This window comes from Ovis aries, chromosome 3, assembly GCF_016772045.2.
Source record: "Ovis aries strain OAR_USU_Benz2616 breed Rambouillet chromosome 3, ARS-UI_Ramb_v3.0, whole genome shotgun sequence".
Classification (NCBI taxonomy): Eukaryota; Metazoa; Chordata; class Mammalia; order Artiodactyla; family Bovidae; genus Ovis; species Ovis aries.
In genome coordinates, this window is record NC_056056.1 from 218,422,785 (window position 1) to 218,438,540 (window position 15,756).

At 56.8% G+C, this 15,756-nt stretch overlaps 1 protein-coding gene across 1 annotated transcript in view; it reads left to right on the plus strand.

Moving 5' to 3' along the window:
• ACO2 (aconitase 2) overlaps nucleotides 1-15,756 on the plus strand; it is a 45,538-nt gene that overhangs the window by 28,288 nt on the left and 1,494 nt on the right. Inside the window, exons 3-16 of the mRNA XM_027968150.2 lie at nucleotides 490-748; nucleotides 3,847-3,939; nucleotides 7,365-7,523; nucleotides 7,753-7,903; nucleotides 8,254-8,358; nucleotides 9,237-9,328; nucleotides 10,296-10,401; nucleotides 11,550-11,707; nucleotides 11,821-11,894; nucleotides 12,487-12,598; nucleotides 13,654-13,776; nucleotides 13,956-14,111; nucleotides 14,905-15,096; nucleotides 15,486-15,618. Coding sequence (XP_027823951.1) covers nucleotides 490-748; nucleotides 3,847-3,939; nucleotides 7,365-7,523; nucleotides 7,753-7,903; nucleotides 8,254-8,358; nucleotides 9,237-9,328; nucleotides 10,296-10,401; nucleotides 11,550-11,707; nucleotides 11,821-11,894; nucleotides 12,487-12,598; nucleotides 13,654-13,776; nucleotides 13,956-14,111; nucleotides 14,905-15,096; nucleotides 15,486-15,618 — 1,913 coding nt within the window. The remainder of the gene's footprint in view (nucleotides 1-489; nucleotides 749-3,846; nucleotides 3,940-7,364; nucleotides 7,524-7,752; nucleotides 7,904-8,253; nucleotides 8,359-9,236; nucleotides 9,329-10,295; nucleotides 10,402-11,549; nucleotides 11,708-11,820; nucleotides 11,895-12,486; nucleotides 12,599-13,653; nucleotides 13,777-13,955; nucleotides 14,112-14,904; nucleotides 15,097-15,485; nucleotides 15,619-15,756) is intronic.

A 15,756-nucleotide genomic window follows, 5' to 3' on the forward strand; every position in this document is an offset into this window, starting at 1 on the left:
TCGCTGGGTGGATTCTCTGTGTCCCGGTGGGCCAACTGCATGGGGAAGGTGGCCGTGGCCCAAGAGATGTAGAGGATCCAGGGTGAGACTCCTCCTGCGAACCTGAGCTTTGAACATCACTCCTCTGAGTCTCCATTAACTCTAGGTCATTTTACTAACGACGAGGCTACAGTAAGGATTAAACCATGAGACATAGATGAAAAAAGTTCTCATCAGATAATAGGATTTTAATACACATGGGAAAGTAAATATCCTTTAGGGAAAAAAGAAAACCCTCCCCCTCTTGTGGTGGTGTTATTCCTCAAGTGATTTTGGACCCAGTGAGTGCCAGGCGCTATGCTGGGTGCTGAGGGTACTGGTTCGTCTCCACCTTGGACGCAGGGTGCCTCCCTGGCTGCCGTCGAGGTTGCCTTGTACTTGAGAGGGCCTGGCTGTGGGCAGACAGGATCGTGCAGCCGGAACCAGGCAAGCCCCTGCTTCTCCCACCAGGCTGAACCGGCCTCTGACCCTCTCAGAGAAGATCGTGTATGGACACCTGGATGACCCAGCCAACCAGGAGATCGAGCGGGGCAAGACGTACCTGCGGCTGCGGCCTGACCGCGTGGCCATGCAGGACGCCACGGCCCAGATGGCCATGCTGCAGTTCATCAGCAGCGGCCTGCCCAGGGTGGCCGTGCCGTCCACCATCCACTGCGACCATCTGATCGAGGCCCAGCTCGGCGGGGAGAAGGACCTGCGCCGGGCCAAGGTGAGCTGGAGGGCTGCAGAGGCGGGTGGTGGGGGTGACGCGGGGTGGGAGGCACCGCCCCCAGGTCTAAGGGGCTCTGGTTTAGTCTTGTTCTCTTCTGCCTCTAAAAACACTGCTTGCTCTTTGTGAAGATGTTAGAAAATACTGAGAAAACCTAGAGAAAACAAAAATCATCCCCAGTCTTAACCATACTAAAGGTATTCTTCTCAGGTCCTTTTTCTGTAATAAAACAGAGTATGAGGGAAATTGTGCAGGTTCTGATCCTTGTCTCCAGTTGCCCTGGAGAGTCATCACTCGTGTTCTTCCCAGGCCCCTGGGGACCTCGGCAGGGAGGTGGGTCAACAGTGTCGCTGTTGGTAAACTTGAGGCGTCCAAGTTGTGTGCAGTCCCACAGCTGCACGGGGGTGAGGCTAGGGCCAGACCCTTCTCCCAGCTCCCACTGACCAATAACCCCTGTGGGCTTTCTTTGTCTGTGAGTTTTGCTTAATGAGGTGGAAGGGGCTGGCTGCCACACTGAACACCTTGGCTTACCCTCTCTTTCTTAGGAAGCCGAATTCGTGCACCTTCCTCCAGGCTCTGCTGTGGCACCTTTGTGTGTGCCCACTGTTGGCAACATGCGGTCTCTCCCAGCTCTGGGCCTCCACCCTCTCCACCCAGTCATGGAAGTGGGCCCCGCTCCTGGGGGCCGTTGGCAGGAGCTGAGTGCTGGCAGGGCTGCAGCCCGACGGGTGCAGAGCAGAGTGCTCCGGCTCCCAGGGTCGGCGGCTCAGCCAGCCTCTCAGACCCCTGGGAGAGGCGCAGGGCAGCCTGCCCACTCAGGCCCCCCTGCCCACCCGCTCACTCTGTCCTGGCCACACGGCGACTCCCCTCAGCCGGCAGAGTCCAGCTGGCCGGCCGTGGTTCCCATGTAGCAGCAGCCGTGGCACCTGGTAATGTGACGGGGTCCTGCGGTGCTGGGGATTGGGTCCCCAGCTTCAGCCTGAGAGATGCATGACCGCCCACAGGAGAGCCAGCCCCCTCGGAAGTTGGCCCTCTCCTGACTTTTTGGATTAAAACCTACTGGAGATGAGATTCAGAGTCATGGGGTCTCAGAACCCAATTCCTGCTTTACTTCACCCATGTTTATTGAACGTTAATTTTACGCCAGGCACTGTGCTGGGATCCAGTATGAACATGGATCTTGGGAGTCCAGTAGAGAGACAGCAGCTAAGCAGTTAGCAGACTGGTAACTGCCAGTCTGTACGTGTGTTCTCAAGGAAGCCTGTGGGGCCCTGGAAGATACATGTGGAGTCGGGGGGATGTAACATGTTAGCTGAGACCAGGACAGATGAGGAAGCACATTCTGGACAGAGCAGAGTTCCTCAAGGCCTTGAGGCTGGAAGAAAGCTGATGCCTTTGTGGAGCTGGAAGGGGCCTGTGGGCCTGGGGCTCTGAGGTGGGCAGGGCAGGAGCAGGAGGGCCTTGAGGCCTCTGGGCAGGAGCGTGGTCAGACTTCCATGTATCTGTAAAGGTTCCCTCTGGTTGGAGCTCAGAGAGGCAGGTCTCTGTGTCCAGGGTCACAGAGACCACCAGAGAGGCATCTAGGCTGAGTCAGGTGCAGACAGCGGCGCGCTCCGTGCCCACCTGGCTGTCTCCCCCGCCCCCCGCATGGACACAGGAGCAGCTGCGGCCACAGCCGCCCGCCTCCTGCCCTTGGGACCAGTTATATCAGTGACTGATTTGTAAATGAGGAGACCAACGGATTAATTATTAATCAGAAAGAGACTGCTGTGGGGACCCAAGCTCTTTATCCGCCACTCTTTCACTTAGGGGAACCACACGTGCCCTCAGAAGGATGTGTGGTTGGTCTGCAGTTTTTTTTAATTATTATTATTACTTCTAATCTTTATTTATTTGGCTGCACCAGATCTTATATGCAGTATGTGGGATCTAATTCCCTGACCAGGGGTCGAACCCAGGCCCTCTGCATCGGGAGCGTAGAGTCCTAGCCACACTGGACCACTGGGAAAGTCCAGTTGGTCTGAAGTGTAAATGAAGGGGACTGCATGCTTTGAGGGTGTTCCTTGGAGGGCCTAGTGGAGCCCACAGTGAGTCCTTCCTCTGCCTATGGTCCCATCCCTTTTGTCCCTGAGGTCTCACCTGTCCAGGGACATGCTTGGTTGTCCAGTTAAATGTTGGCCTCATATCCATGTGCTGGGATAGCCTTCCCTTCCCCCTGAGGAAGTTGCCTTTGAATTATAGGCATACTGGTTACCGTCTGCTGCCTGTTTGGCTGAAACCTACAGTTGGGAACATGGTCCATCTGACAGTCTTTCATTTGGGGCCCATGAAACATATTACCAAGTGTTGACCACCTAGCACGCGTTAGACAGTGGTCTAGGTGTTCTGAGATGTCGCCTCTGTGAGGGCAGTAGCTTTGTTCCTATTACAGTGTAACGATGGGCTCTGGCTGGACAGGCCTGGATTCGAACTCTGACTTGTCTGTTTAACCCTAGGGTCTTGAGCAAGACCTCTGAGTTTCTGTTTTTGCGTCTGTAAAATGGGGTTTGTTTTGGCGTGGTACCACTTCAGTAGTGGGCATTCAGTAAACGTTAGCCAGAATTACAGGCAAGGCATCCGAGGCTCCAAAGGAGAAACAACACCCAGCATGAGGCGTGGTGGGACCGGGTGGTCCACTCCATCCCACTGCTTCCCCTCTGATGGTTTCCCTCCCCCCACCATGTCCCAGTTAGTCCTGTGGTGTCTTGCCGCCCCCTCGCTGCTGGCCTTGACCAAGGACTTGAGTGCCAGAAGGACCCTTCTACGATAAGGAAGCTGAGACCTGAGGGGTGGGGGAGGAAGGGATTTGTTCTGGACCTACTCCCTGGCCATGTGTCACAGAACTGGGCTCCGCCTCAGTTTCCTGGTCTTTCTCCTGGGCCTGCCGGCCGAGACTTGCGGGCCAGCATCCAAGCCTTTTGGGAATTATTTGTAGAAGGCCTCCAGGAGAGGGCCTGCCTTTCCAGTGCCAGCATTTCAGTCATAGGGGAGAGGAGGTGGAGGGAGGGAGGCATGAGCAAACTGTTTCTAATGCCCTGGTTATTGATTTCTCTCAACAGGACATAAACCAGGAAGTGTATAATTTCCTGGCGACTGCAGGTGCCAAGTACGGCGTGGGCTTCTGGAGGCCTGGCTCTGGAATCATTCACCAGGTAAAGCAGGGTCTGGCCAGCCTTTGGGGGTGGGCAGAGGAGCAGGCTGCCCTTTGGACCTGGGCAGCACCTCCCAGTCTGTATGAGCAGGGGCCTCAGCGGGCAGTTAGATGACGTTTTCCTCAACCCTTAGACTCCACTTTCATTTTACAGTTGATTTTCATTGTGTCAAGTTACACATTCTCAGTCTCCATGTGAGAATTTAGAGTAGTCCCTTCTGAGCGGCATTTTCAGGTTGGCGTATTTTGTGCTGTACCTTCTCTGAACGATCATGCGTATCGCGGTGGTTTTTGCTTTGCTTTTCTCCACGAGCGTCATTCCTTGGCTGGATTGCTAATACTTGGTGCGATAGGCACTCTGCAGATAGTAACTTATGTAGTGCTCGCCGGGACCCGGTGAGTCTGGTGGTTTTATTGTCCGCACCTTACAGGTGAGGAAGCTAAGAAATGGAGATTTAATCTCCTTACCCAGGGACATCCAGTTGACCAAGTGTGGAGTCAGGCTCCTGCGAGCATCCGGGCAGCCTGGCCCTGGGGTCCGTGCTCTGCCCACTCTGTGCTCTCCTGTCACACCAGGGCTCATCCCCTCTCAGTGCAGGGGGTGCCCCTCAGAGTCTGGCCACTGGCTGGAGTTCTGGAGGGGGAGGTACCCAGGTCATGTGGCCACATCAGCCAGGAGCTCTTCTGGGTCTCCCCAGGGGTGAATATTCTCTTGACAGGAGAATATCGTGTGTGCGTGCGTGTGGTGTGTGTGGTGTGTGTGTGTGTGTGTGTGTGTGTGTGTGTGTGTGTGTGTGTTTCTGGGGAGATAGTTCATTAGCTGTCATCAGCTGGTGTGTGTTCATCTGCCATCCATCCTGTGTGTGAAACCTGCCTCTTTGTACCTTCCCAAGGTGACCCTTCTCCCCACCTCCAGCCTAGGCCTCACTTCCAGATGCGCTGAGTCAGGCTGTAACCCGACCCTGCCTGGGCTCCCACACCGCCCCACTCTGAAACCAGAGCCCGCAGATCACCACTCTGCCCTTTGAAACCCTCACCCTCGCCAGGAAGGGGCTCCCCGCGAATGGCAGGTCACATTGGTCTGCAGGGGCCAGAAGGCCTCTCTCAGCAGCAGGGCTAGGGATCAGGTGGCCCCAACCTTGGCTTTTTGTCATCAAGGGGACCCCAATCCAAGCGTCCCCCATTCCCCCTGAGTACAGATGCCCAGGCCTTTTTGGGAGCTTTTGGGCCAAGGTTTTTAAAAAGAAAGTTCCTAGGGACTGTATGATCTCTGTGCGGCTTTCCTCTTCCTCCCCCCACCCCCCAACGTTAGGCAGCTTCAGTCGCCATGTCCACAGCAAACCTTACTCCCTTTCCCTCTGCCTCGAATGCCCTGGCTGATCCCTCCTCCACCGTGCTGCTTCCTGATTCCCTCTGTGCAGCCCTGGCCCTCCGGTGCCCAGCACTGGGGTCTCTGTGACCCTCTGCGGGACCCTTCGCGTTATGGCCACATAGTGTGCCGCGTGCCCTGTGGGGACCAGGCCTGTGGCTTGTTTACTCCACTCCGCTCTGGGCTGGCGTCCAGGTCAGTACAGAATAGGTCCTCAGTACGCGCGGCTCCTGCACATAGATGCTGCATTTCCAGTTTTATGTTCTCGGTGGTAGTCCAGCCTAAAAATACACTTCTTCCCCACCACACCCCCACCTGCCCAACCGAATGCAGCTAACCGCTGAGGTTGCTGTCACAACCAGCTTCTTTGTGATGCTTTCTGCTGCCCTCCAGTCTGCGCCGACCACTCCTTTCTGGATGTGGACCACACTCACAGTCTACACTGTGTGATCATAATGAATTCTGTGTGTCTGGTCTTCATGGAGCAGGCTTTTACAACCTTGAGTTTTGGAAATTAACTGACTAGTTTTAAATCTTTGTATTGGCTGAGGATAGGAGGGCTGGAGAATTGAAACAGGTAAACAGTGTTCTCTGCAGCAGTTGAGTTTGTTAGGGATTCCCTCCGTGTTGGCCTCTTCTCCCAGCCAGCTGGCTTGTTTCTGGGGAAGGAACCAGGTCTTCTAACTTCCGCATTCTCAAGAGGCGAGACCCCTTGAGCCTCACTCAGTCTGCTGAGCAAATGCCTCGCCCAAGGCAGAGGCCCTGGGATTTCTGTAATATTCCAGGGAAGCTGCCCACCTTTCAGTTGGTGTTGACAATTCATAAGAGCCTTTCACCACTCTGATCTCATTTAGCGTCCCTGACATCCATAATACGTGTATGTTGGGACATAAATCCATATGACGGTGAACCACAGAACCTCAGGTAAAGGCTTTTGGCTGCAAAACAAGAAGACTGCCTCTCCCAGGCATTGTTGCAGCTTGCTGCTGCTGCTGCTGCTAAGTCGCTTCAGTCATGTCCGACTCAGTGCAACCCCATAGATGGCAGGCCACCAGGCTCCGCTGTCCCTGGGATTCTCCAGGCAAGAACACTGGAGTGGGTTGCCATTTCCTTCTCCAATGCATAAAAGTGAAAGTGAAGTTACTGAGTTGTCTCCGACTCTTCGCGACCCCATGGACTGCAGCCCACCAGGCTCCTCTGCCCACGGGGTTTTCAGGCAAGAGTACTGGAGTAGGGTACCGGTGCCTTCTCCGATTACAGCTTGAGGGACATGCTTCCATCGCGTCCTTGCAGTGGTCCAGTGAGGAGAGCACTATTGTCAGCTGCTCTTTATAGATGGGAAGCAGAGGCTTGGAGAGAAGCACATTGCCTGGGGCCCACAGCTGGGTGGTGGGGCCGGAACTCAGACCCACACATGGTGCCCTTTGGCCGCAGCTCTCCTTGAGCAACCCCGCAGCTGCAGAGCGTCTAGCACCTCAGGTGGTGGGTGGGGCTGCTCTGGGATTGCTGCCCCTATGGCCGCATCAGGTATCTTGGGGGGAAATGCTCACTGCCAGCTCCTCCCTCCGCTGTGCTGGAGCCAGGCCATGGGAGACTGTCCGCTCTCTGGAGAAGCCAGATAAGCACACTCCACACATCCACCACGTGAGGCAGAGTGTTATCGAAGCACCTTTCAGCAGTCAGCATTGTCCCTGGGCCTGTCCCAGGACACACTTGGATCCCAGGTCATCTGGTTCTCACCACCATCCTGGGGTTGGGATGGTGCAGCCATTCTTAATACTGTACTAACAGATGAGGAAACTGAGGTCCAGGGAGGCAGTTACTAGTCCAAGTCATACAATCGGGAGCTTTCAGAGCTGTTCCTGAGCCCAAGCTACCAGTCTCCCAGGTCTCTGGCTCATCCAGGCTACACTGGAGAGGCCCCGTGCAGGAGGCATGCCTAGGACTAACTCAGTGGCCCAGTGTCGGCAGGGGGCAGTCTTGCAGACCCCACTGGAGCCCTAAGCTCCTTTCTCTGCTCAGGGCTTTTAAACAGAAGACCTTGGATTCTTTTTCAGATCATTCTGGAAAACTATGCCTACCCTGGGGTTCTTCTGATTGGCACTGATTCCCACACCCCCAATGGCGGTGGCCTGGGAGGCATCTGCATTGGAGTCGGGGGTGCTGATGCTGTGGACGTCATGGCTGGGATCCCCTGGGAGCTGAAGTGCCCCAAGGTGAGAAGTGGGGAGGGCTTGTGTTGGGGTAGCAGCAGAGGGGTGGTTGGTGGGGCGAGTAGGAGATGTGGGACCCACAAGAGCTGAGCGCATAGGTCAGGCTCAGCTCTCTCTGGGAAGGAGGCAGGGATAAACAAGCCCGAGTGAGAATTCCAGCAGATAGGTTCCTGGTTGGAATGTGGGGTGTGACACACAGGCCTGTGCCTGCTTTCTTGCCCCACCTATTCAGGTGATTGGTGTGAAGCTGACGGGCTCCCTCTCTGGCTGGACCTCACCTAAAGATGTGATCCTGAAGGTGGCGGGCATCCTCACAGTGAAAGGTGGCACGGGCGCCATCGTGGAGTACCATGGGCCTGGAGTAGACTCTATTTCCTGCACTGGTGAGGACGGCGGCCGCAGGCGTGCTCCCAGCCTTTGCGGGCCCATGGGCCTGTGGTTGAGCTGTAGATGCAGCGGCTGGCCTTCCCAGGATTGAAACTCTGTTCGTAGGGCTAGAATCTTGTGTTCTTCTCCCGGTATCCAGCAGCCACCCCGACAGCCGGGACACTGGGCTCTGGCCCCGTGGTCTCTCTTTCCCTGGCCCTCCTTTTAACCCTGGACCACAAGGGCAATGAGAGCGAGGGAAGAAGTGATGCCAGCTCCCTGGTGCAAAGATGTGTATGCGCCTCTAGCGGGTGTGGGGGCCTCGCCCAGCTGCTCAGCCAGCCCTGTGGGTTCTGTCTCTATACAGGCATGGCGACCATCTGCAACATGGGTGCAGAAATTGGGGCCACCACTTCGGTGTTCCCTTATAACCACAGGATGAAGAAATACCTGAGCAAGACAGGCCGGGCAGGTGAGCCGGTGGGGGTCCTAATCCCGTCTCTGAACTGACTTCAGGGTTCTGAGAAGCCCCTGGAAGTCTGTGAGAGGTTATGTGTGTGACTGCTCCTAAGTGGGTTTCTGGAGCTCTCATCAGCGTCTCAGAGGCTCTGGCCTCTCAGCGTGAAACATCATGGCTCAGGAATTTAGTTCCCCTGGATGGGCATCCTTGGGATTTAGTAACCCTGAAAGGGCATCTGAGTTCGGTTCTTCTTGGCCTGGTCCCTGGCGCCCTCTATGGGAAGCTCTGGAAATGACGTGGATTTAATTCCTACTCTAGCAGGGAAGGAGGAAAATCATTTGGTGCAAGAACCACTTTCTCAGCCTCCCCCAACAACTTCCCTGAGCTTAGCTTCTTTGAAACCCAGAGATGGAAATGGGGCCTGGGGAGAGCTTGTTGGGTCTTCTGAAGGGAGGCGACTGGTGGAGCCAGAGGCTGGGGGACCTGGGGAGAGCTTGTCACTTTGCTTCCGAGCTCTTTGTACACAGAATCCTACCTGGAAGACTCTTCCTTTAATTATCAAGTAACTTCTCCTCCTCTAAAATCCAGTGCTTCTCCTCTCCCTGACTCTGAACCCCAAGTCAGTACCTCTGCTCAGTGTCCCCACGTTCCTGTGCGTCTCCCGTATTGTGTTGTAACTTCTGGCTCACTGATGGCGCCCTCGCTAGACTGAATTCCTCGAGGTCAGGGACTGTGCCCTCTGCTGCTGTTTTGTTCCTTTGTTTGCCCAGTCAGTGCCCAGGGCCCGCTGTGTGTGGCGGGTGCTGGGTAACTGGTCCTTATGGATGGATGGAGTCTTGTGACCAGTTTCTGTCTTACATGCTTCAGTCTCCCTCCCTTGTTGATTTCAGACATTGCCAACCTTGCTGATGAATTCAAGGATCACTTGGTACCTGACTCTGGCTGCCATTATGACCAACTGATTGAAATTAACCTCAGTGAGGTGAGGCAGGGCATTGGTTCCAAGGACTTTCTGAGGGTGGGGGTTGTTCAGGCGCCATCTGGAGACTTCTGGTGGGCCTTGGGGAGAGCTTGGGCAGGTCCCTGGCTGCACACCCAGCAAGGCTCTTGGGCTTTTGGTTCCCCAGCTGGTCATTCAGAAACGTTCAGTTTGCCCTTGCCTCAGCTCTCAGAAAAGCCAAGATTTTACCCTTGAGCTTGCTTTGTTGTGAGAATTCAGAGGGCAGGGCCCTAGATTCCAAGCCTGACCCTGGTGCCCTGAGACCTGAAGATCAGGGTAGCATTTGGAAGGCCAGAGGAAGGACGGGCTAGAGGGACCAAAGTAGCGGAACAGAGCAGCTGAGGGTTTAGGCCCTGAAGCCAACCCGCACAAGTTCAAATCCTGACTCTGCCACTTGGCCTGTGACCTTACTTCAGGTCACTGTGGGTCTCACTTCATCACATGTGGAACCCGAGGCAGTCATGGGGACTGAATGAGCTAATTCACGTAATAACTGTTGCTGATATTTATTGAGGGCTAATTGGGTGCCAGGCACTTCACTCAGTGCTTCACGTTGGTGATAAGTAGCGTCACGGATAACATGTCTGGCCTCCAGATTTCCAGAAGTACCACCTCACGGGAGATAACGGGCTGAGGGAGCCGGCAGCCTTGATTCATCCCATGCCTCTGCTGTCTCCAAGCTCGTGACCTTGGGCGAGGCAGGCAGCTCTGCCATCTGCAGGCGGGAGATAATGACCTTGGGGGTGGGAGGGCTGCAGGAGCGGGTGCATGGACAGTGCCCGCTGCTCGGGCGCTTCCTGGGATGAGCTGTGAGCTGTAGAATGAGAGCTGGCCTCCCAGGCCCACCGTGACTGGGCGAGCAGGAGCCAGGCCACCGCTGAAGGGGAGAGGTGTCCTCACACCAAGCTGAGGTCCTCCCCACTGCCACCCCCCGCCTCTTTTGCTTCAGCTGAAGCCGCACATCAATGGGCCCTTCACCCCTGACCTGGCTCACCCTGTGGCAGAAGTGGGCAGTGTGGCAGAGAAGGAGGGGTGGCCCTTGGACATCCGAGTTGGTGAGTACCCCCTACCCCCAACCCCAGAGCCAGCAGGTCCACCCAGGGCTGTGGACCATCTCCCGTGCTTACCATGGGGCCCTTCCTGAATGGTTTAGGCACTTTGTGAAATAATTTTTTTCCCCTCCACAGCTTCTTAAAGAAACTACTTTTTCTTGGTGTAAAAGAAATACATATCAGTGTAGAGACCGTTGACAAAACAAGAATTTTAAAACACCCCTAATCTCCACCCTCAGCCAGAACCAGCTCTTTGTACATGCCCATACTGATGTGTGTGAGTTTTGTTTTACGAACATTTCCTCTTACCAATCACCATGCCTGATTTTACTTTACATGCTTTACACACACACACTGGCATGTTGGTACCGCTGTTGTCATCTTTTCGTGAAGCATGTGAACCCCGGTGGCCTGAGAGAGAATCTGACTCTGCCAGTTCATAGCTGGGTGGCCGTGAGCTCATTGCTTCACCCCCTGTGCCTCGGTTCCCCAGCTCTGAAATGGGGGTGATTCCGTTGACCTTGCTGGGAGGAGGGGCGTGTTGAGGGCTGGTGAGAGCTTTTGACGGCACCTAGCATGAGGCGCTGTACAGTGTGTGCAGCCTTATTAGCTGACGTAAATAAAAAGAAATCTTTGGGTAACTTAATAATCAGAAAATAAATCACTGAACTGGTAAGACAGTCTCTCTCTCTCTGTAGACAGTGTGATGTCATCCAGTCTTTTTTGGCTGTTTGAATAACTATGATAGACTTCTTTAAAAGAATTCTTTTCTTCCTGATTATAAAACCAAGTAGAAAGCCAGAGAATGTTACAAAATGTAAAAGAAAATGGGCCCCTAGGTCCTTCCCCAGCAGCGGCCCCTGTCAGTATTGCAGTGGGGGCCCTCCAGTGTGTGTCCACATACAGACGCTGTTCACTCTGAGACAGCGGGTTATACACTGCCAAGGGTGTTCAGCATCGTGCTCAGTGGCCACAGTTTCTCTTAAGTGTCTGGGTTGAGAGGAAAGACAGCGAGATAGCTTGCTTCCAACTTCTGTCTGTTGGGAGCAGGGTCGGGGAACCCTTGACCGGATGTGGATCGCTTGCGGTCAGGCGGAGGGCTCTGGTCACTCTCCTCCTGACGGTCCGTCCCCCCACCCACAACGCACCAGGTCTGATTGGCAGCTGTACCAACTCCAGCTATGAAGACATGGGCCGCTCCGCAGCCGTGGCCAAGCAGGCGCTGGCCCACGGACTCCAGTGCAAATCCCAGTTCACCATCACCCCGGGCTCGGAGCAGATCCGCGCCACCATCGAGCGGGATGGCTATGTGAGTGCCCGCGTGCCGCACCCCGGCTCCCCCACCTCTCCTGCAGGGGCCGGAGCTCTGGGGTTCCCGCCAGCCTGCCCCTGACCCCTCCCCGTCCTCTCTCCCCACTGCAGGCGCAGATCCTGAGGGATGTGGGTGGCGTCGTCCTGGCCAACGCCTGCGGCCCCTGCATTGGCCAATGGGACAGGTGAGAAGCACAGGTGTTTTTTTTTTAATATATTTTTAAAAATTAATTTATTTTTTAATCAAAGGATAATTGCTTGACAGAATTTTGTTGTTTTCTGCCAAAGAAGCACAGTTTTATAGGACGGCCCCTTGTGTCCTGGGGTACAGAGCCCCAGATGTGGAGGGAGACGCCCCTGGGGTGGAGCTTCCAGGGCTGTAGGGTATTAGAAGACTTTCCCAGGCAGGACTAGAAAGTTGGGCTGGAGGTAAAGAGGGTCCCCCGCAGCGCTGAGTGGCTGCCTGGCTGAAGCCTGGGCAGTGGGAAGAAGCCAGGGAGGCTGCATCCTGACGCACACACTGGGGGCTCAGGTGGACCCTCCTGAAAGGACGCCGTGGCCCCGGTCAGGGATCGCTTGGCCTCTTGTCTTATGTGTGGCTTCTAACGAACCTCAGTGATGCCTGAGGTTCCCTCCTGCTCCGTGGGTGAGTCGAGTCCTGGGAGGAGGTGACCATTTCCAGGTCTTTCCATTTCCCTGTCCTCTGCCATGAGCTTGGCAGGTCAGGCCACGTGATAAGGCCAGATGTCCCTAACTGTGTTCCCGCCACCCTGGCAGGAAGGACATCAAGAAGGGGGAGAAGAACACCATCGTCACCTCCTACAACAGGAACTTCACAGGCCGCAACGACGCAAACCCCGAGACCCACGCTTTCGTCACGTCCCCAGAGGTGAGGCTCCGCCCTAACCCGGGATGGCCTCTGGGGGCCCTGCCCTGGCCAGTCAGGGGAGTTGGGGCCCCACAGAGCTGCTGAAGGAAAGTTGGCATCACAGGGCCAAGGGTTGTCAGAGCAGAAACCAAGAGCCACAGGCCTTGCCGGCCCAGGCATCGAGCTCCCTGGGTGTGCCCTGCCTGGCTCCCCTCAGCCCCAGGAGTCTAAGGTTTTGTCAGCGTTACCACCGGGGACAGAAGGCAGTCCTGCCTCCACCCGGCCACATGGGCCAGATCCTCAGTGCCCCGGGGTCCCGTCGGTGACCCATGAACAACGCAGGAGGCGCTTGCACTGCCCGAGCCAGGAGGGAGGCTGTGTCGTCACGATGAGCAGCCAGTGAGCTGCGTGCTCTGGGCACTCGGTGGTTGTCCACACACAGCCAGCCCTGTGTGCCCCGTTTTTCCTGCGCTGGGTCTTTGTTGCGGTGCGCAGGCTTTTCTCTAGGGGGTCACTCTTGTTGCTTGTTGGGTTTCTCACCGCAGTGACTTCTCTTCCTGCAGAGCATGGGCTCCAGGGTGCAAGGGCTCCGTAGTTGTGGTGCACGGACTTAGCTGCCCCACGGCACATGGAATCTTCTTGGACCAGGGATCAAACCCATGTCCCCTCCTTTGGCAGGGGGATTCTTAACTAATGAACCACCAGGGAAATCCATGACTTGGTTTTTTAAATGAGCATTCCAGAAATACTTCAGTGAAGAAATGGCCCCCTCCACGTTTTCAGTGCCCATGAAGGAACCTAGTCGTCACGGGAGCATCTCTGTGACAGGGCCTCATGGGGTCCAGCACTGGCCCTGCCCAAGGAGGTGGTGAGATCCAGGCCCTGAGGGGCAGTAGAGGTGGGTGCGTGAATCCTCTGCAGGCCCTGGTCCCAGAGACATTGCTGCAGCTCCCGCCTGTGAGGGGACAATCTGGACATTTCCCGGCTCCATCTCAGTTTCGGCCTAGGCTTCTGCTGAAGTAACAGGATGGGTGGGGAGTTTGGTGTGAATGACAAACTGGCCGCCTCCATTCCAGATTGTCACAGCCCTGGCCATTGCCGGCACCCTCAAGTTCAACCCAGAGACTGACTTCCTGACGGGCAAGGATGGCAAGAAGTTCAAGCTGGAGGCTCCAGATGCGGATGAGCTTCCTCGAGCGGTGAGCAGGCACGGCCTCTGCCACCCGGCCTGGGGCTCAGGGCCGCCGAGATGCTTCTGGCCCGGGAGGGGCGCTCGCTGGGAGGGAGAGCTTGGCACCCGGGGAGCTTGCCTGCCACGGGAGTGTGTCCACGTGGGACTGAGGGCTTGGCACCCAACCTGCCCTGTCACCTGCTACAGGAGTTTGACCCCGGACAGGACACCTACCAGCACCCCCCCAAGGACAGCAGCGGGCAGCAGGTGGACGTGAGTCCCACCAGCCAGCGCCTGCAGCTCCTGGAGCCTTTCGACAAGTGGGACGGCCGGGATCTGGAGGACCTGCAGATCCTCATCAAGGTCAGCGGCTCGGGGACGTGCGAACAGCCCTGCTGCCAGGGCACCCTCCCCTGGTGGGCAGGAGGGCCCGGGAAACCACACAGGCCCCGTGGAGGACACGGTCAGGAGTCAGGCAGGGGCAGGAAGGGAGGCTTGGCTGCGGGGGAGTGAGGGGATCTGTGTCCCCTATTCTGCTGCCCTGTGCCATGCCAGCTGCTCAGGGGCCTCCAGGGGTGTGGGCAGTGAACGCAGCATTAGGAGGGCAGGGTGGGCACTGTGATCCTCACAGCAGGCCTCTGTGCACTGGGCTTGACCAGACAGGCTCTGGCGCTGTTGATTCCTGTTCCCGTGGTTGAGCATCGGGTAGGGCCTGTGTCTGGGGGCTAAGCTGACCGGCCAGAGGCCTTGGGCCCATGCCACACAGGCACTGTGCTGTTTACTGCGGGGTCTGCTGGCAGTGAACGGCCACCGTTAAGCCCACGTGGTAGACGAAACTGATCAGTCACCAGGCAGAACCCAGACACGTCCCCGGGCTCCTCTGTCTCTGGCATCAGTCTGCAGGTGGTCTTCCAACCTGGGCGTCTCCTACCTGGGTGCCTCAGGCGGAAGGGCGAGTGAGCAAACACACGGGTCCTTGAGGGGCGGGGGACAGCCTTGCCTGAACCCTCTTGGCCAGAGCGTGGTGACGCCAAGACTGCAACCCGTGTCAGAGCCTGACCCACTTCTGTCCCCACCACCTGCCTCCAGAGGGCCTGTCCATACACCACTCAAAGCCCACACTCCGACCTCTGTTCTCTCTGCTCACCCACCCAAGGTCAAAGGGAAGTGTACCACCGACCACATCTCGGCTGCCGGCCCCTGGCTCAAGTTCCGTGGGCACCTGGATAACATCTCCAACAACCTGCTCATTGGCGCCATCAACGTGGAGAACGGCAAGGCCAACTCCGTGCGCAACGCCATCACCCAGGAGTTCGGTCCTGTCCCTGACACCGCCCGCTACTACAAGGTGGGGCAGAGCTGGCGCTTCCTGGTGGCCAGGTCGGGCACTCCCACTCAGGGAAGGGGCGTCCACACTTGCAGCTCTGCAGTGGAATGGTGTCCCAGCACCACCGAGGCAGCCCCATGTCTGTTGCCCCTGCTGCCCTGAGCTCTGGGTCACAGAAGGGTGGGTCACACCTTCCCAGGCCCTGCGGACAGCCAGGCCCTGTCTCAGCCTGTCTTCCGAGGACCTGGCTGGGGCTGGATTCAGCTCTAACCTCCTGTCCTTGGGGTACAGGTGAGGCGGGGGGCTCTGGCCCCTTGACCTGTGAACCTTAGGCGGCCTGAGGGCTGAGCAGGAGGTGGGCCAGTGCCACCCTCTCCCTCATAAACTCACTCCTTACTCACCCCCGACAGAAACACGGCATCCGGTGGGTGGTGATTGGAGATGAAAACTATGGTGAGGGCTCGAGCCGGGAGCACGCGGCCCTGGAGCCTCGCCACCTCGGGGGCCGGGCCATCATCACCAAGAGCTTCGCCAGGATCCATGGTGAGCAGGAGCCTGGTCCCAGCCCTGCCCTCCTCCCCTCACTGGCAGCCCAGGGTCACTGGCCCGCAGTGCCTGGTGGGGCCAGAGCCACATGGCTGGTCTCCAGGGTGTGTCCACAGAGACCCCACAGCCCCCCGG